Here is a 20108-nt window from a genome sequence, read left to right as displayed (position 1 = left end):
ATAAAAACCTCTGATTCTTGTGATTGAACCACTTTCAGGCTGCCATTGGAAGTCAATTACAGCTACTAGTATATTCTTTTAACTACTCTTGCAAATTCTGAATGTAAGATTCTCAAACCACCAATACGGTGGTAACCAATGGCTTCTTGGAGCGGACATAATTTCTTTTTTTTTTACTGGTGGTTGTCACGTGGGATAGAAATTTTGTTAGATTGTAAAAGAACAAAAATTGTAGGACAGCACTTAAATTCTGCAGCTGAACCACCCCTTCCTCCTCACCGGGTGATCTCGAGCGTTCCATTAGCCTGTGCAAACCCTACAGAATGTCCTTTTCATGCTATTTTATTGGGGATGTCTCAAACTTGCATCTACTGTGTGCCCCCCTCCCCCGTTAGTTGTATGAACTCGGTTTGTGGCAGGCTATCTAGTGTCAGGACCACCCGGTCCCAGAACTCCACGCTCCTTACACGCCGGTTTTTTGTTTCACTTACAGACCGAAACCGAGGACTGAGAACCCCACATTTGCACCTGCACAGCTGGTGTCCCTTCTACGTGGGCTACAGGACAAGATGGCGGCCAAGTAAGCCTGCTCTGTTGGACAGAGAACTGTCGGGGAGACGTCGGAGAGAGAGCTGAAATGGTCTTGATGATCACCCAGGTATGATGTGTGTTTTTATTTATGCAGAATAACTGATTGATTATTATGTGTAACCAAGAAATGGCAAAATATATTCATAATTGTTTTATTCTGTTACAAGATGCTGAACTTCCACTTTTTAGTATCGATAACAATAGATGGTGTTCCTGTTTATATATATGTGGTAACAGTAATACTGGATGTATGACGTCTTTATTGTTCCGTACAGGACGCTGAGGTAAAGAGGAAAACCTGAAGCTAACCTCAAGTCAACGCAACTCTGCATGAGTCAGCCAGACCTTGTGGGATCAAGCTCTTGTGTGCAAAGCATTAACCAAAATTGGACATGGTTGCAATACGAACGGTCGTCATGATGCCACATTGGTAGGCAAGAAGCAGGCGATAGTTGGGTGATTTGCCTACCAATAATTGTTGCAAACAACGTCAGCAATCACTTATTTGTCCAAAAAGGGAAAGTCAGAGATCAAAAAGCAGCAACAATCAATGATCAAGGAAGTTGGAACTTTTCGGCATATGTGCTTGAGTTTAGAAAAAGTATCTTCTGCCAAGTTATTAATCTTACCCTTCTTGCTGTTGGCACTGTTTTTTTTTGACCAAGTTCATGTTAGTTGCAAGTTTTGACAGCAGGGAAGTTAGGTAGCCTTTTGTACATTGGACCAGAACTATCGTGTTCTTGTTCACTTGGCAAAAAGCACAATTTAATGACATTGTTTCAATGATAAGTGTTTAGGTGATTCGATTGTCTGATCAGAAACTGTTTCGGTAAAACTGAATGTCTTGCCATGTTGTAAATGTAAAATCAAATACATTGTATATTTTTGCATTGGAAGCTACAGTTACTAGTAATACTCATGATGGCCAGTGTTAAAAAAATGTTGCATATTTTGTTGTGTATTTTGGCAGCCATGTTTTATATGCCATGTTTCTCTGGAGAAGAATCAAGGAAACTTGAGTAATAAAGTCTACTTTTGCACAAAGTCATGTTGGTTAGTCTCACTGTGTCCAATACCATCTAGGCAGGGTGTATGTTGCTGAAGTATGTTCTCTAATATGTCTTACAAAATGTTGACAACCAGACAGAAGCAGCCAGATGAGAGTCACATGTCTTTATTAGATAGTGGAATTGACAACATCACTTTGCACGCTACGTAATACAATGTAGTTATATATCGAGGTATTTTTTCCTTTCTTCAAATGGTCGGTTTTCATTTAGTCAAAAGGTTGATTTGTTTTCTCATGTAGACTTAATACAGTAAGAGTCTCCTGTTCGACAATTTCAGTAGCCTGGATGCCAGCCTTTTTAGCTATACTGCGCTGCCCGTCTTGCCTTGCTTGTTGACTTGTAAGTGGTGAATCAAGTGTACTAAAGCTGAAAAGACTGGCACCCAGGCTACAATTTCAGAAGCTTGCACACATAGACGGTCTTTCCTTTTCCCCGCCTGGAAGGTCTAATTTTTAAATGTAATTTTACGATGTTTGAAATAATCACAACGTCTATGTAGAAAAGGTCGTCTAGTTGCATGTTTCCCAGCACATGCTACATGTCAGTAATCTCCAAGCAGATCCTAGCGTGGCAATATACAGTATCAAGTTGGACAGGCAGTATCCATTGGCCAGAGAGGGTCCATACGCCACCCAAGGACATACCTTGGTTGGGTTATGGACCCCCTGGCGAATGGATACTGTATTTTGCCACCCTAGGATCTGCATGGTGATAAACATGTTAGGTACAGACTCAGGGCAGGCCTTGCTCAGGTTGTCCCACGGGCTTTTCCTCCGTGCTGTTACCCTCCACACTATGCCCGTTTCCCGTGACGTCATCAGCATCTGCCGTGTTTCCCTCCGCCACATCCGGGGCATCGCCATCCACGTCATCATCCTGCAAGGAGTTCGGCGTCTCTGACGCGTCGCCGTCGGACGGCACGACCTGCGTTGTCATGGCGACGGCGGTGGCGCCAACTTCGCCAGTGTCCAGTGGAGACGGGGTCTGGTAGGGCTCTGGCTCCGGGGTCGTCTGTCTGGGAGGAGGAGCGGTTGTTGTTTTCGGAGTCGTCGATCCGCTGGTCTTGGTGACGTCGTTTGCGTTTCCGACGTCCGACTCCTTGTCCGTTTTCTTGGGTGTTCTTTTCCCGTTGCCGCCATTTCTACCTTTGCCTCTTCTGTTCTTCTTCCTCTCACCGTTTCGCCTACCCTGTCTGCCTCTCTTGCGCCCCCGTCTTCCGTTTTTCCCGCCGTTGCCCTCCTCGCCGTCTTCTTTACCTCTGTTCTTCTTCCTCCTCCCCTCGCGGTCCTTCCGTCTCGCCTTTGTGACCCTTCCGTCGGCCATGTCTTCGTCTTCTTCTGTCTCCTTGTCCTGGTTATCTTTATCATGGCCGCCCTTCCGTGTTGTTGAGACGGGCTCGGCGCTTGGCTGGTCCTTCAGCCCGCCGGCGTTAGGATCGTCCCTCCCCGCTCCTTCAGGCGTGGTCGGGTCCGTGGGCTTGGCGGCGGTGGGCCTGGCGGTTGTGGTGGGAACTTCGGTCGGGATGTAATCTGCAGATTGGTAATATATATGACAGATTAGAGTTGGATGCGGGCCAGGGGACATTCTAGCTAGCTAGCTACAGTGGGCCTAGTAGTTATAGTGGGAACTTCTGTCGGGATGTAATCTGTAGATTCTTAACGGATGAAGTAGAATTAAGGAGTTGTATGCGGGCCAGGGAACATCCTAGCTAGATACACTTCAGAGTCCAGACACACAGTGAAGGCACTCAAAACGACAAAAGGGCTTGGTGACTTCAGTTAGGCTCCAGAGATCATTTCCATGTCAAATTCTGTAACTGTATGTAATTTCTAAAATATTCTATGCATTCAAATGCTCCTTTGAAATAAAAAACAAAAAGATACACAGTAACCCCATTCCATGCATCCAATACAGTCAGGTGTGGTACGATGTTTCGTATACTTCGGGTATTAGGCATTTATTGGCAAAAGTGTGATACCAAAGAAAGCTACTCAAGCAACTGAGCATGTTTTGAAAACGGTCAGACGTTGCAGGTAGCGTCCGTTACCTTCCGGCTGGCGAAAGGTAGTGGATGCTACCTAAACGCCTGACCGTTTTTTACCTGGATGTCTAAGTTCTGACCTTCATCGACTACGTAAAAATAGTAAAAATTGGTCTGTGTCTTACCCGGCAGCACCTCGTACAGATCAGCGCCTGGAGCCAGCCGCAGGCCCACCCCGGCCGTGTAGGAGTTCCCCTTACTCAACATGCACACTTTCTCCTTAGACCTGCAAACACGAAAAACACAACTCATAAGTCAAAAATGTGCTTTTAGATAATCTCCAAGCAGATCTTTTGGTGGCTTGCAAAGACAGTATCACATTGACCAGACAGTATCCATCTGCCAGGCAGTTACCATGTGGGGCTATATCTAAGGCTCTCAGCAAAGTTCGCCCCCAAGAGTCGCCACGGCTAAGTCCAGACCCAAAGCCTGTCATGCAAGCTTAGCGTAGTCATCCTGGAACCGTTCCAGTGTTACCAGCAGGCAATTTCGGGTTGGCAAGTAGCCCATGCCAGCGTGATTAGTCGTGCGTACCACAGAAACTTATAATCCCAGAAGTTATGTAGGCTGCGTTACACAGTCTGTCACTGTCAGGCTGCACGATTGGACGCTGTCAGTGGAAGGGCTGACAGAAGGACAAGGTGGTCTGACTAAAGAGTTCAAATGTACATGTTCTAGTAGATGGGCAGTCCAGCACAGGAACGCAGGAATGGCAGATGTACTGCTATTGCTCAAGCCAGTAGTTAGTCACAAAACAGGACGTGTGGTAAATATTATGATATAAGAAACAGAGTTTGAAACCCCCAAGTCGTGTCGGAGTCGTGTTCTTGGCAGGATCATGTATATGGCTTGACACCCTCCCCGGGGAAGATGTAAGAATGTGAGTAAATCCTGACCTGAAGTCGAAAGACTTGCAGACGAAGGTGGTCTCCTGCAGACAGAGCACCGCGCAGCCGTCAGCCGTGTCCACGTCCTCCACGGTCCGGTCGTCGTTCCCGTACGTCACGACCCCTGGCGTCCACTCGAACTTCTGCAGGATCGGGATCGGGGCACCTGGGCGGGGTGGACGGGAAGGTTACTCTCCAAGTAGAGTTGAGTTTTTCTTATTCCAACATTTATCACAGGACACAAGTATTTCTTTCGCTCGCTCAACTTATTTGGCGTGTTTTGGTGTGTTTTAGGCGTTTTAATCGGGATCTTTCTTTTTTTTACTGGATACTGCATGGCAAATGGATACTGCCTTGCCAATTTGATACTGTCTTTGCAGGCACCAAAAGATCTCCTTGGAGAATACATGATGGTATCGTACACATGTAGGTGTCCACATGGTAATTATATGGACTAATGTAAAAGTTGAAATAAATGAACTTTTTAATGGAAAATAATAGATTTAATATTCTCTGGTGCTTTCCTTTGACCACCAAGCTTATGTGTAATAGTTGGTCCAATTAGGAGTCTATTCGGTGTACTATTCGGTGAACTTGTTGCTGCCAAAGCCGGTTTATATAATCAAGTCTATAGCCGTTTTGGTGTGTCACCGAAACCATACATAAATCTACCTGGAGATGATTAATGGCGCATTGTACGAAGTACTTATTATTGCTGCTGGCCTGTAGACTGACCCCAAGTCCATTGTAATATGCGGAGGAATCGGTCCTTGTCTATTGTCCTTGTCTATTGTCATTATGCCACGAACCCCCTCCCCCTCCAAATGGCTTATAAATATTGACGAATTGATGACTTTGTCTTTCTTAACTCCTATTAATGACAAAGTCTCTGCAGCGAGCCATGGGTACAAATCTCCAAGCAGATGTAGGCGTGAAAATCGTTTTCTGATAGAATATATTATATATTCTGCAAGGAAGCGATCAGAGGACCGGACTAGAGCTAGTGTATAGGATGGGTACCAGGTGGCAAATAAGACAATCCGGCTGGTCGGAAAACTGTACGATTTTTCAAATCACCATCTGCTTGGAGATTTGTGTTAAGCCTCTTACAAGCAAGAAAAGAAGCCCCTTGAATAACAGTAGCTTTAATTGATAATCCTTAAAGTGGGTGTTACTGTCAGGCTCTCCCGGGACACACCCCTTCGCCCTACTCCTTTTTACCTGTCGCATTACGATCCTACAGGGACTAGACCGTATTAATTGAAACTGCGGGGTGTATTCATAACGGTGTACAATTCTCATGAGGATCTTCCCGCTACATTTCGTGTTATGTCAAAACTGAATGTTCATCATTCAGGTCAGTGTTACAAAGTATCGCAGGGCAAATAATAATAATAGACTGTACCGTAGTGTACGTGCTCCTTTCTATTTTGACACTTGAGGATATTACTAGTATGATGTTCGAAAAGGCCAAAAGGGATAAGGGCAGGGATGGTGTCAGTTTAAAAGCCGCCACACCCATACGCCCATATTATTGTTTTCTACTGTTAGTGTTGTTCACAATGATGTCCAGAGAACGCAACGTGGCTATCATCGTCAGCTTTTACTGGTAACCTTTAGCTTCGACATCATTTCTATTTTTTTGGTCTAGAACTATCGACCCGACGCGTTCTTTCCGTAAAGTTCAACAACGTTTGTTCTATGGAAGGGGGATGTAATGAATGAAGAACTTTATTGATATAGGTAAGGGGGTTATGGGCATAGCCTACTTGGTCTATGTGACCTCCTTGATCTCCGGACATGACTCCAATCCTTTCAAAAGCCCCACGCGCGGATACCGATAGTGTTTCATAATCTTTTACCGCATGTTTACGCTCAGTTTGTGGCGAGGAGAAATTTGGCAACGGGGATTTTTTTTATTAGGGGGCTTATTGCCAGAGATGATTATGAATGCACACAACACTCCGGGGAAATTATTGTCATGGTTCATTTTCTTATCCTCTATGCGAAGCCCTGTTGCAGATCTCCCTTACTAATCATGTATAGATTAACGAGGAAAGTGTTTCGATCGCTCGTTCCCTTTGTGTTGCCCTTCACAATGAAATTGGGCAGAGTACATACATGTATAGGAATGGACAGTAGTTCAAGTAGCGGCTCGGACTCTGCAAAATTTAACACTTGACAAGCTGATTAAACGTGCTCTTCAAGTAGAGGTTGTATGTTAAGCTTTTAGACGATTTGTCGCGTTTTCCATTTTTAAGGCTTCTCTTTTTGTACCGAAAAAAAAGCCGAGAAAATGGAAAGCCCTACAAAACGTCTACAAAACGTCTAAAAAAAGTTTAAAAACGTCCACAAACACGCATAACCTCTACTTCGAGAGTAGACAAACTGGGCTGTTTTGCCGTATGTACTTGGATCGTCCGATCTGCTCCACTGAGACGGACGCACTCCGCGGTGACAGTGTTGTACATCACTCCGGTTGACCTGGGAGGTCTTACATCAATCCCCTGAGTTATGGAGCTGTTAAAATGCTAAGCTTCTAAAGCGAAGGGCGATTAAGTAGCCTCTCCTACTAGTCCGGCCATCTGTTCATTTTTGTGGTCCCTCACAGGCGCGGGGAGTTCTACTGAGCAACAACATGGGAAGACTGGGCGGGTGTGATGAATGTTGATACGCTTTCCTTTTCATTCATAGCGAGGAAACGTTTGCTTGTAGTTGCCAAAGGTTCTTTTCCTGTTCTGGTTGCAATCTTTTGCATGACAAAGATATAACGTTAATCGTCTATTTTTTGGTTGCGGTTCCAAATTTATACAAAAGCGCGCTTCATGTATACGCGTTATTTCAGATGGTCGCATGTAATGTATATCGATGGTAGAGATACTAGTAGCTACATGTCTTCATGAGTGGAAAGACTCTCTAACATTAACAAGGGATCAGGACACAAGTCGACATTCCATCACATCAGAAGTTCAAGTTCAACAGAACTGAACCTACAGACAGGCCCCATATCTGCCCGGGGAGGCCACCGTGGTCTGAGTGACTACAGGCCAGGAGGTTGGCAGGGACACAAAAGATGCAGTCAGACACTCCAGTTAACATGCCGGGCTTCATGACGCGCACCATCATTTTACCTCGTTAGCACACACACAAACAGGTGTCCGAGATTGTCCAACTACCACTTCTGTCGCTGTGTCTGAGTATGTAGAACATCTAGTAGCTAATGATACAAAAAGCACAAAGGGTTGACTGAAAAAGTAGTGCAGCAAAGTATTCAAACTTACCCCACGTCTCCAGGACGACCGCACTGCAAACGACCAGCACGAAGACCAGAGCCATTGTCGGACAAGAGCGTCGTGATGTCGTTGGAAACCGTCTCCGGCACGAAGCGCTTTCAACTGTACCCCTACCAGCTTCTCTCCCAGGTTTGTGCGCTAGCTCACGGTGCCAGGGAAGCCCCGTCCGTCCTCTCACTCCGGCTAAATAGGCTGTCAGCGCAGAGACGCCCCCGGGACGTCCTCTGGTTTAATTAAACCTGGGCACTCCGACAGACGCAAGCCGTCTGACCAATCACACACCGAGGAACAATACATCCGGACAACAGGGGTGGCAACAGCATTTGCATAAAATCCCCACTGACCCGTGGAATTCAATTCATTTCTATGAATTACATATTTTCCTATTTATGTCTTTGAGATAGAGGAAAAGGAAAATAGCGTTTAAATGGCACAATATATGCGAAAATGACTTATCCGACGTTTTGGTGACTCCTTGAGGACTCAGGAATTTTTGTAGGTTGTGTCACAAGAATATTATTTTCTATGTCCAACCAAGGACATTCTTGGTGAATGGAAGCTCCTTGGTCCAACCAAGGAGGTCTTAATTGTACCTAGGATAAATGAAATAGTATCGCAAGACAAGTTTTGGCAACTTTTTTTTACAATTCTAAGACACTTAGTCAATTTTAAACATGGAAAATATACGCAACAATGGCTAAATGACTGATGTATTCTGCATGATAGGAGAGAAACACTATTGACATGTATGAATGGTTTGGTCACGCATTTGGAATGCTATATGTATTGAGATTATTGCCAACGTACAGGCGGATATAGAAGTTTGGCATGACAGAGGCATATAGAAGATATTGTTTTTTGTGCATGATTTGTTCAGTCAAGAAGGGTAGATACAAACCTCCTTGGTTTGACAGTTGATAATATAAGCCAAGGTGAAGAAACAATATATTGCAATCGGTTGGGCAGATACGAACAAGTTTGGAACGAAGAAAAATTATGGCGATCGTGAAATTTGTACGTCCATTTTTCATTCCTACCTCGAGTGTTTCACACCTATTTGTGCATTCCCAGTAGCGTGTGCTAGGTACAGGCCTAGGAGGAGGCCACTAGAAAATCGCGAGAAATAAACGCTGCAAAATCAGGCATGAAACACCGAAATAGAACCGGATCGTCAGATCTGCTTGGAGATTACCAGAAACGACGTTGAAGAGTTACCAGCCACAGCCAATGGAAGCCTACCAAGTCTACGTAGAGACTATGGCGTCCTTGGCCCCTGTCATGACCCTTATTCCGTCACTGTCACCCCGTCCTGTCGATGTCCCCATCGGGTGACGCACCCGCCCGTGACGGCTGTCTGGGTCCCGGATCTGGGGTTGCCATGGAAGCCACGCCCTGCTCCAGTAGCCATTGGCTGAGTCCATTGGAGCCATCTTCCTCTGCTTTATGTCTTACGTCTTCCGGAAATAATGTTTCTATACTACAAGGGCTCATTCGGCGTGTAAGAAATACAACAGTTGCATAGAATACTGGAGGAAAACTGCAACATTTCTTTCTATTCACATTACATCAATGAGACGAAAGTGACGTCGACTTATTTTTTCCTCAATGGTCTGCATAATTGCATTCATTCAATCAGTCATCCTGGAGTCTTTACCAGAAAGCTTGTTTTGAGTTTCCGGTAGTCAACATCTTATGCCTCACCATGACACCAAACTGTGTAATCGTATAACACAATCTTTTTGTTGTTCTTCTATCGACGCAACCAAGAGTGAGGTAGGCATACACTTACAAGGCACTTTGAGTCAGTAATCCACAAAGATTCCTGATGTATAACGTTACGTCAGTTAATGTTTTCAATAGCATAGCTTGCAATGACATGATTTTTAGTATTGTCCATTTATTCCATTCCATTACTTTAAGTCAAAATTTTGTGGGCCATCAGTATTTAGTTCCCCAGACAGGTAGGCAGGCTGAAGTGTCCGAACACGTTGAGTTCGTACAGCGTGGCCAGCGTGATGAAGACAGCGTACAGACAGCTGCAGATGACCCCCAGCCTCCTGTCCAGCCGCCAGCGGTTCAGCCACATGATGAACAGCAGGACCAGCACCGTGGACAGCAGGGTGACAGCAGAGTACACCAGACCGCCGCTGTGGATGGGCACCACGCTGGTGGGGAGGAACAGAAGCTGTCATTAGGCTTCGTAACACAAACTAAGACCCGCTTTAGACTATTGTTTGTCGCGTATTTTCTTGTTCTGTGACGCCGACAGTTAGCCTGCGTGTAGGCTAACTGCCATCGGTCTAATTATCGTGGTTACAACATTTTAAGCCGGCGTCACAGAACAAGAAAATAGCTCACTCGGCGTGTATATATTTGATCTCTAAAGGACATTTACGGCAGCAATACGGCCGGTGTCTTCTCGGCCACTGCGGGGTTTTTAGGGACCAACCGATGCCCGCAGGTCATCGACACTCGTCCACAGTTACAGGGTGGACTTTCAAGTGGAAAATACGCTTGACCGCTTTTGACACTCTGGCAAATATGAAATTCTGCCACCTTCTGGCGATCAACGTATAGTTTTGGCTGAAGGTCGCTGAGAGTGTGACGCCGGCTTCGAAAGAACATCCGTATTTATAGACCGTTCTGACCGAACACGCCGAACCCCCTGTTCTATTTCGAACACGTACGTCGAACCCCCTGTTCCTTTTCGAACACGTTGAACCCCTGTTCTATTTCGAACACGTCGAACCCCCTGTTGTATCTATTTCGACTTCTGCGCTCACACCATGTCCGTTGCAGTCAGTTTCAGTCCATATTAATCACACAAACAGGCACAGGCTTAACACCTTGATGGTCTACAAAGAGCGGCACAGACATCGTCATAAATATATGTCAGGCACCCACTGGACCGCCGGGCCCTCCGACCCCGCGCCGCGACACCCGCTATGGGTTATTGATCGGTCTGAAGCCTGACTAATAACACTAATGCATCCTGGCAGCGTACTCCATCTATCCATCTCCCCAGCGCTATCATTAAGGTACACGTCGGGGGCTTAGCTTGTATTTCTCCGCACGGAGGTTACAACCTTTTCATTGACCCAGAAAGGTCGTATTACACACATTCAGGGGGCCCTCCGGTCGACTGCCCAATCTACAGGTCTGATATACAACTGGCACCCGCTCCAGCTTCCTAACGAAGTGGTTTGTCAGTGTATGATGAAGAGTGGATTGATCTCTATCTAGTGGGGATTTGGCATCCTCCCACTGCGGCAACACAGAATACCTCACAGGGCATCCCTGATTAAAAATCGCGCCGCAAATTTAGCGAGTAGACGGGTATTTGAAAAGGTTGTCTCTGAATCGGTTTTTCCAGTCCACGTCCCTCTGGTCATCTCTGCGGAATGATTTAACGTTACATGCTAATAATTTTAAGTTTGAAAGGAGACTATTGTGGCAATTATTTTAACTTGAATGAAGAATTCTTTAAAATTAATGACAATGACAATGACCTTTATTGTTTAATAGAGAGTTTAGAGACCCCAAAATTCCAACATTTGTTCCTTCAGTCAAAGCCAGCCCGCAGGAATCTTAAAAAGCCATTCACACTTCTCTATAAGCTTAAGCAATCTGTCAGAAGAAAATCAACCTACAAACGTTGTGGAAGAAATATCCGATAGCTGGGGGTAAGCAAAGGTCAACGTAATAAAGCACAGAAAAAAACGTAGATTAACCGAGGTGTTATCAGTGTTAACGTTAAATGACTTTTTTGCGTCACTTTCACTTGCTCTTGGCCAAATCCGTCCGTATGGAGGTCAGGCCGGCGTGCGTCTAATCATGACACCTCACCTGTTTGTCTGGACGACCGCCGTCCTGACGAGCCAAGGCACGCCCAGGCCGACCAGGATGTCAAACACGTTACTGCCGACTGCGTTCGACACCGCCATGTCTCCCTCTCCTACAAAACACGCCAACATATCAGCAACACTGTTAATGTTAAATAATTGCAGGTGGTGCAGTTTGAAAAACACGAATGAATATGGTATGTAATAACAGTAGGCCAGTGTTTCGGCAACGGGTTTGGCTGCTGACGACTATTGACGACAGACGTTTGACACCGTTTATGAAAAATGTCTTTGGTCATACCAGTCTGAATCCCAAGAAGAGCCCGATCTACGTGAGTCATGTCTAATACGACGTAACGTTACCTTCTTTAGACACCAGGACGCTAGATATGGCATCAGGCACGCTGGTTCCGATGGCGATTAACGTCAGGCCCATCACTGTGTCCGGGATACCCACCGTGAAGCCTGCAGATGAAAGGCACACAGTCGTAGACCATTTGTGTGTTTTGATGCCCTGGTATTTAGCATGCTAATCTTGTTGCTCCTGTAATATAATAATCTCAGTATTGATAAGTCACCCGCAATTGCAACATGACGTAACCCAACACTAGTTACCATGGTGACAAACGTCTGGTCCTGGTCATTGACCTTATTGGTTTGGAGAAGAAGAAGAAGAGAAAACAGAGAAAGAACAATATGTTTTCCTTCGGTAAACATACTAGTAATAAAACTGCCATTGTCACTACCTATGACGGTGACGGTCCAGACGAGTATGTAGGTGAAGACTCCTATCCAGACGACTGACATGAGGAAGCTGACAGGATACCATCTTCTCCACCTGTCCCGGCGGCAGTCAGGCACGGTCCCCCATAGCAGCGCGGTCAGAGGCAGCCCCACAACCCATAATACTCTCCTCCAGGGCTGGGACGGGACGGAGAACGGAGACTCAGGCTCACCGCCGACCGCTTCGTCCGAATGGGTCGTGACAGCGCCACTAGGCGGCGTCTCCAGGAATTGCACTTCTTCTGCGGCATTCTCTGGAACAATCAAAATCTGATTGAGAAAAATCTTATCAAGACCACTGTGTAAGGTCGTTTACAGCACAGTCTAGACTATGGCTACTAGTAAAACATTACAGACCATGCTAACGCAAGAGGGAAGTGTGTACGAGAAAACGACTTACGTTCTTGAGTCTGTCGTGGGGCGGAGAACTTAGACAGACGGTCTTTCCTGATGTCAGAGGACCAGATTTGGTCATCTGTTGCCGCATCTCCTTCTTCCGCAGTTTTTTCAGAAGCAAAACCTACCAAAAATCCAGCGAAAAATTATTCATGAAAAGATAGCTAACACGTTATAAAGCCAGGAAATAAAGTTTCCCATTGGAGGTAAAGTTTTACCTTTGAAATGGAATCCTCATACAGAAGAAACGCCATTGCATGAGCGAAACGACGATGAGAAGCATGCTTAAAACCACCTCAAAGTCTCCAAAATCCGTTACCTGCTTTCATTAGCGGCGTTTTCTCATACTGTCCCGACTGCCGGCGGTTTTGAGGGTCAACAGTTGCTGCGGGGAACCGGCGGCTGAACTCTGAGCTCAGCTGACGGTTGAAGTACATCAGTACCACGTACAGACAGTACAGACACACCAGGACACACGCCTCGTACCTGCAAGTTTTAACATAATGGAATAAGTTGAAATTTATGCTTTATATTCAACATATCAAAGTTGGAGTTCTTGTGTGCGTAAAACCGTAACGTACATGCTAGTCCTTGGGGAATATTCTTGGACCGAGGAGTTCTAATCGGATTTGACTTCTGTTGCTACTGATGACCAATGATGAGGTAATTAACATAATTATGTAGTAGTCCTACACCAATGTTAAGTCCAGTAAGCCATTGCAAAATGTACTCGTTGGTATAACGTGCATCCCAGGATCATGTGGACTTTTTGTTCATTTAATAGATGTACTTACCAGTGGACCTGTTCGTCGTACATAACGATAACGAGCGCCGCCACGCTGATGAGGTAGATACTGCAGTCCCGCAGCAGGGGCCACAGCGTCAGGGTGATGGCCTGCTCAGGGAGGGGTAAAGAGCGGTTGATTTAAAGAAAGCAGCAGCTGAATTTTCTAAGAGGAATCAATTTTACGCTTCTTCTGACTTTGCTTCGGTCATCTGGCATTGTGGTATAAACCCTACGTTTCAATACGTAGTAGGGCTGATGCCGAAAACGCAAGATTTGCTGCAAAAAAAAGGCGGCGGCAACTGACTGAATGTGAACATCCCCGGCCATACATGTATAGCGTAACACACCAGCTAGTGGTGATTCGTCTTACCGTCCCTACCATGAGTCCACACAGCCCCACGATGTGTGTAACAGGTCTTAACGTCGACCATGAGCCCGCACAGCCCCACGACGTGTGTAACAGGTCTTACCGTCCCGACCATGAGCCCGCACAGCCCCACGATGTGTGTAACAGGTCTTACCGTCCCGACCATGAGCCCACACAGCCCCACGATGTGTGTAACAGGTCTTACCGTCCCGACCATGAGCCCGCACAGCCCCACGATGAAGAGCAGGTTGAAGACGGCCGACCCCACGATGGTTCCCACTCCGATGTCGTCTTGGCTGATGAAGACGCCGAAGATGGACGTGAAGAGCTCGGGGGCCGAACTTCCGGCCGCCATGAACGTGGCACCGGCCACATCCGGCTGGAGACGCAGACCTGGAGAGTGAAAGTAAGGACAACTGGCAACTTCAGGGAGACTCTGAACGTCGTCGGTACGGCGTAATAACTAGCGTCTACCAGGTTTCGAAAACAGATGGAAAGAGTACAAATTGGCCAAATAGACAGATAACATGCCAGGGGAGTTGGTCCGCTAGAGAGTACAGTTTGCTGCACCCAAAGCGTAGTAGAGACTAGAGGCTACGTAATAACGACAAGTCGAAACGGGCTTTAGTGGCTCTCTGTAGTAACGTTAAGATGAACAACAACTGAGACCGTTATGGTGAACGAATACGCACCTTCACTGATCCTTTCCAGTGCGGGCACAAAGTAGTCATCGCAAATGATGGCAAGCGCCTGGAAGATAGCAATATCATCATTACTGTATGTAACTATAGGTATCTTGATAATAAAGAAACGCGTGCTGTGACAGCATAAGAGTCACATCGTCCTTCCGGATGGGGACGTAAAGCCGGCGGCCCCGTGGGAGCTTCAGGCATCAAACTTCTGCACGTAAAAGAACCCAACACACTTACTGAGAAGAGTATGGGTGACCAGGTGTGCTTAGTAAAAAAACGTGAGCCGTAGGGAAGCCGTGTTGCACTAACTACAGAACTAGCAAAAAAGCGTCGTACTTCGTCCTCTGTCTGAGGTTGCCTTATCCCCAAGCAGATCCTACGGTGGGAAGATAGTATCCATTGGACATTTATGTGTTTCTAGCTCTGGTCAATGGTTTTTTACTGCCTTGCCACCGTAGGATCTGCTTGGAGATTAGAGGTCGCCCGATTTACCTTTTAAGTTAATAAAATTAACGACTCTCACCATGAACATGTATAGCGAGGCGATGACGTGCAGAATGACGGCTCCCTGACGCCGCTGCGCCTGCGTGAACAGGTCGCCGGGAAAGCGTCCGATGGCCGGCGGGGAGCAGTTCCCTACAGGGCTGGTGTTGGTGGGAGCAGCGTCGAGGTTTCCTGTACCTGGCACGGGCAATTTTAAGGAAACTATTGTAACAGGAAGGATGATACACACGACTTAAAGTTGTAAATCGTAGAACTACCCTAATTGTGTGTATGTTTGTCTGTGAAATAGACGGAAATATAGTCTTTGGAGCTTGCAAAGAAGAGAATGTTTTTTCCATGTTTAATACATCATGATGTGCTCTGATATTTTCGAAGAAAGTTGGCCCTCGCCAATATCGTAACAATAACACGTGTAAATTTACTTCAGTACAGAAAATACCTAACAGAGAAGGTGGACAGACGGGGGACGTCTATATGAAAATCCAACTTAACCTTTCTTCAACGGAAATATTGCTTCGCTTTATTCACTTAAAAATCAAATCCCATATTTCGGGCGCACAGATTTTTCATCTAACGCTGATTGATTAAGGTTACCAATCAATCAATCAGTCAATCCATCAATCACCCACTCTGACCCAATATTGGCATTCGGCTGTTCCACAAATATGGCTAAATCATGCGTTTCACATCTACATAGTATCGGCAGACAGGGAAACAGCAGAATAATTGACCCAAAACGATGACATTGATGTTCCATGTATGACAGCGAAAGAAACGTTCTTTTCGATTTTGTGTCAAGCAAATACTCCCAATTTAAGTATCTGAATAGTATAGAGAAATTTATATTCCTTGTAGTCTTTAACAAACCAGCTCTAACTACTCATACTGCCAACTACATTTATAAGATTACCAGAAAGCGAGAGGAAGTTGAACGTACTTGTGTACTATAGCCGTTTTATTATCAACATTGATAATGTACTTTGTCTATATGTGACCTGTCTTTAGCCCAGTGGGGCAAAATGTACAATAAAGGTCTTCATTCATTCATTCATTGATTTCCGAAGCTGCCGAGTGATTGGATTCCGGGAAAAGCACCCAGAATTCTACTCTCCAAGCAGAGGTTCGGCTTTTTTTTTGGCGTGTTTTTAGGCTTTTTTATCGGGGTTTGTTTTTTGCACCGGATTTTTTTTAACCACCCAATCCAGTGCAAAAAAGAAACCCCGATGAAAAAAAGCCTAAAAACACGCCAAAAATAACCCAAACCTGAACCTCTACTTGGACAGTACCAGAATTCCATCTGTATGCGGATTAAGGGTCCGCTACAGTATATCATACGAGATGAAGCAAGTATCCAATCGATCCATCGGTCTCCAGTCCGAGTAATGGCGTACTTACAATCCTTGTACAGCAAATATCTGAAGATTTCTGATCGATGTTTCGTCACGATTGCATGCATTATCGCACATACCCACATTGTCACACGGATGTCACATGAATCCGTCTTTCTTTGTACTTCCTCGTAGCGCGCTGTGAGCCTTTGATAAGCTTTCGGCATCACAAACGGGATTAGGCACCTAATGACTGCTGCATGTGACGCAGAAACGCACGTTGCATACTCATATGTTTCAGCTCCTTTAGAAATCAAACTGGGGATCATGATAGGGTATCCACAACAACTGCATACCCCAAGATTTGGACTAACACAATGAAAACTGTGTAATATTAATCTCCAAGCAGACCTCTTCCGCAAGACACTGTGTTGGCTAGCCTGTATTCAGTCGGTCAATATAGTGTCTTGCCCCCGAAGGGTAGCCTCTACCAGGCTTCGGGAGCGGCAAACTGTACTCCTTCACCAACCCATATCTCCCTCGGCATGTTTATATGTCTATTTAGCCAATTTCTACTCTTTCCAGCCGCTTCCGAAGCCTGTAAGAGGCTTCCCCAAGGGACCTGCTTGGAGACTAGTGTACATAAATGCCGCGGACTTCGATTTTCAGATGTACCCACCTGTCGCTGTGTACACGGTCCTGGTGATCCTCTCCACGTCAAACGCTTCTCGTAGAGCGACGACCACGCCCAACACTCCCCACAGCACCAGGAACACCGCGGCGGACACCTGCCACGTTGTTTTCCTCCTTCTCACTCGCCGTGCAGGTGTCGGCAGCAGCTGTCTGACGTGCTGTGCCGACAGGTGGACAGCTGTGGGGCGGTCACACGTCCGCCTGCCCATGGCCGTATAGTAACACTGGGTGGAGGGCAAATCAGAGAACCGCTATCGGCGGTGCTGTAGCCTGGTTGCCAGACTGTTTCCAGGGCACACACAGGCTAGTTCCTCGGCTTCAGGACCAACATGCCCCCAAGGAAATTATACCACAGCCCTCCTCAGTTAGGCCTTGATACAGACACGCTGGATAACTCTGGGCCTAGCGTGTTATATGGGTCTGGCATCCAGGCTAGTGCTGCTGTATACAGAAAGTTATCGATAAAGACTGTGTGGCGGGGTGAAACAGTCAGAAAGGTTCCCCTCAGGGACGGTACATTACACACTCAGGGGGTGATGATGATGACTTCAGTTGAATGTGCTCGATCAGAAAGATTGCTAAGTCGTGATAGAAGAGTAATCTAAAGCCACGTATTTCCAAAACAAGGTCACAAACACAATTATATTACACCTGTATAAATTGTAGTTTGTTTCGATTACTAGTATTTCTTTAGCGGGAACATGTAGAACATAGTTGGATACATAACTGAATATTAGTGGTTCGTCCCGACGTAAGGTAATAAGATTTGCCAGCTTGTTTTGGCGTGGCCTGGGAACTTAACGCTCGAAATTCCCAGCGATATAAACCATTTTAGATCGGCTCGGCCCTCTAGGTTGGCATGGCGACAATTTTCTGCCCTGTGTAGATAGAGACAACGGTATTTTCGTGCCAATGTATTAATATCAATGCTTAGTAAGGATGGTATGTTAGTCGACGTGGCCGCCATCTAACATTTCCTCCAAAATAATGAGGTCGTGGCTCCTGACATAGTTTTGCTGTCTTTTGCCTGACTAAAAATAACCCTGTCCCAGCTGTCGTGCCCTCACGTCTTCGGGAACTATCAATAGTCCTTCCGTGACCCGTTCTTGTGCTATCGACCAGGACAACAGATCTGGAGACTGATGGGAAAATCTACACAAATATCAGCGCGCATTCTTAATAGGTTGAATACAGAGTACCGTTATTGGATTACCTTTGTGTGTGATATCCGATTTGTCATACATTAGTAATGTAGTAGGGATAGTCCGTCACGGTGGTCTGTGCTGAACTCAAAGTCGATCTCGTGATGATGTTTTTTTGTTAAGTCAACAATGTTGGACCAGACTCTGCTGTATAATTAGAAGGTTCGGTTTTCTTACCCTCCAATCAGAGGTTTGGGTTTTGGCTTATTTATTTATCTATCTAAAGCCTTAAAAAGCCTAAAACACGCCAAAAATAAGCCAAAACCCAAACCTCTGCTTGGAGAGTACGGTTTTCTCTCGGGTGGCCTTTACAACACAACACAATACAACAACATTGGTGTAATGTTCTTCTTAACCACGCTTTGACTAAGGTTTATATTTATCTACCATGCAAGAGACTGAGGGTTCTATAACGTTGCCGCAATAAATTCTATTTTGGACTAAATCCTGGTTTCTTTTCCCACTAGGGCAATCCAAAACGTACCTATACCACTTCCAACCATACCCTCGGCACATTAATAGATTATCGACCATTGTTACGGTTGTAAAAATGGATACGTATTGCTCATTAGTGTGTTATAATATACACCATGCGGTAAAAAATACATGTATTGATACAGCAGCACTACACCCCTTCTCAAGTTCTATCACTTGCTCTTGCTCTTTAGTCATTGATGAGCTGGAGTTAGATGGTATCTCTAGTCCAGAGTCAGTTATATGCAATACCTGGTTCCTATAAAATATTCAAGCACCCCAGGCACAATGATATCTCACCTTTGTATCTTAAGAAACACCACAAGATCTCATGATGTAGTCTGCAGCTGAAGTTCCCATGCAGTGGAGACACAGCAAATCCTTCTGGATATCAACAACAGTGATGTGTGGAAAGTATCAGCCAAACGCATTACCCAAGAGGAGGAGTGCCGGTCTGCATGGGTATGGCATTATCTATTTCCGTGTCACATGAGGCCAGCAGTGTTGTGAAGGGAGACAGATGACACTGTACCAGCCATGAATAATGAATGAAGCCGTGTGCCGGAGAAAGCCACATGACATGACGGGACGATGATATGATTGTGTCGGTTTGATGAGCACTGATGACTGACTAATGTGGGGAAGCCACGCCTGTCACGTGACCCTGGCACAACTGGATAATATCGTTCGTCTGCGCCTGCGTTTTCCATCTTAATCATTTGATTTTGTTAATTTTCTGTCTGCTAATAATTGCTCGTAACTGTCTTGTTCTTTTATTTTATTTTATTTGCTGTATTATATTGTTGCGGACTACACTAAGAATAGTGTTAGATTAATTGTAACACTGGTGGGGATCCAAATCAAGCAAACAAGCAAATAAACAAACAAACAAAGAATCGAGTCATGTCTTTCTGACAACGACTCGTGAACAGACAAAACACACGATATGGACTAAGATATGGAATAACTTTATTCCGGAAATATGTTACAACAGTTACATGTATAAGATACAAATATCGAAATGACATAAACCAACACCATAGAGACAGCTAACCGTGAATGTTAGAATGTACTAAAGGTTCACTAAGTTGACCACTTGAGCCAAGTTGTGCCTTGCGCTCCTTTCGACATAAAGTTGAATTGCACCTTGCATTGTAG

At 45.4% G+C, this 20108-nt stretch overlaps 2 protein-coding genes across 3 annotated transcripts; both read right to left on the bottom strand.

Annotated features, from left to right (window-relative positions):
* Positions 1–869: 869 nt before the first annotated feature.
* On the bottom strand, positions 870–8128 carry LOC109472232. The gene is made up of 4 exons (XM_019771859.1): positions 7871–8128; positions 4599–4755; positions 3828–3928; positions 870–3190 (listed from the first exon to the last, which is right to left on the bottom strand). Exons 1-4 carry the CDS (start codon positions 7923–7925, stop codon positions 2394–2396), a joined length of 1110 nt encoding a protein of 369 aa, XP_019627418.1. The 5' UTR covers positions 7926–8128; the 3' UTR covers positions 870–2393.
* A 1667-nt stretch (positions 8129–9795) lies between these two features.
* Positions 9796–19480, bottom strand: LOC109472228 (sodium/potassium/calcium exchanger 3-like). 2 transcript variants are annotated; one of them, XM_019771843.1, is made up of 12 exons: positions 19251–19480; positions 17261–17498; positions 15273–15430; positions 14750–14807; positions 14263–14450; positions 13698–13798; positions 13223–13389; positions 12908–13027; positions 12471–12761; positions 12088–12189; positions 11729–11837; positions 9796–10047 (listed from the first exon to the last, which is right to left on the bottom strand). In XM_019771843.1, the coding sequence occupies exons 2-12, from the start codon at positions 17481–17483 to the stop codon at positions 9828–9830; spliced, it is 1737 nt and encodes a 578-aa protein (XP_019627402.1). In that variant the 5' UTR covers positions 17484–17498; positions 19251–19480; the 3' UTR covers positions 9796–9827. The 2 variants fall into 2 exon arrangements, with proteins under 2 accessions (XP_019627402.1, XP_019627403.1); XM_019771844.1 differs by having other exon boundaries at positions 15273–15424.
* Between the last annotated feature and the right edge of the window lie 628 nt (positions 19481–20108).

This window comes from Branchiostoma belcheri, unplaced genomic scaffold (assembly GCF_001625305.1).
Source record: "Branchiostoma belcheri isolate BF01 breed outbred unplaced genomic scaffold, Haploidv18h27 scaffold27, whole genome shotgun sequence".
NCBI lineage: Eukaryota > Metazoa > Chordata > Leptocardii > Amphioxiformes > Branchiostomatidae > Branchiostoma > Branchiostoma belcheri.
The sequence above is the reverse complement of the archived record's forward strand: the minus strand, read 5'-3'. Positions and strand labels throughout refer to the sequence as shown.

Excerpts from the sequence above, each read along its gene's own strand:
- LOC109472232 (XM_019771859.1), bottom strand. The coding sequence starts at position 7,925 with ATGGCTCTGGTCTTCGTGCTGGTCGTTTGCAGTGCGGTCGTCCTGGAG. Across the intron at positions 4,756-7,870 it reads GGTCGTCCTGGAGACGTGGG|GTGCCCCGATCCCGATCCTG; the intron begins GTAAGTTTGAAT and ends CACCCCGCCCAG. Across the intron at positions 3,929-4,598 it reads TGCAAGTCTTTCGACTTCAG|GTCTAAGGAGAAAGTGTGCA; the intron begins GTCAGGATTTAC and ends TCGTGTTTGCAG.
- LOC109472228 (XM_019771843.1), bottom strand. The coding sequence starts at position 17,483 with ATGGGCAGGCGGACGTGTGACCGCCCCACAGCTGTCCACCTGTCGGCA. Across the intron at positions 14,808-15,272 it reads CCTCGCTATACATGTTCATG|GCGCTTGCCATCATTTGCGA; the intron begins GTGAGAGTCGTT and ends GCTATCTTCCAG. Across the intron at positions 10,048-11,728 it reads GCGGTCGTCCAGACAAACAG|CGTGGTGCCCATCCACAGCG; the intron begins GTGAGGTGTCAT and ends CCTCCCCACCAG.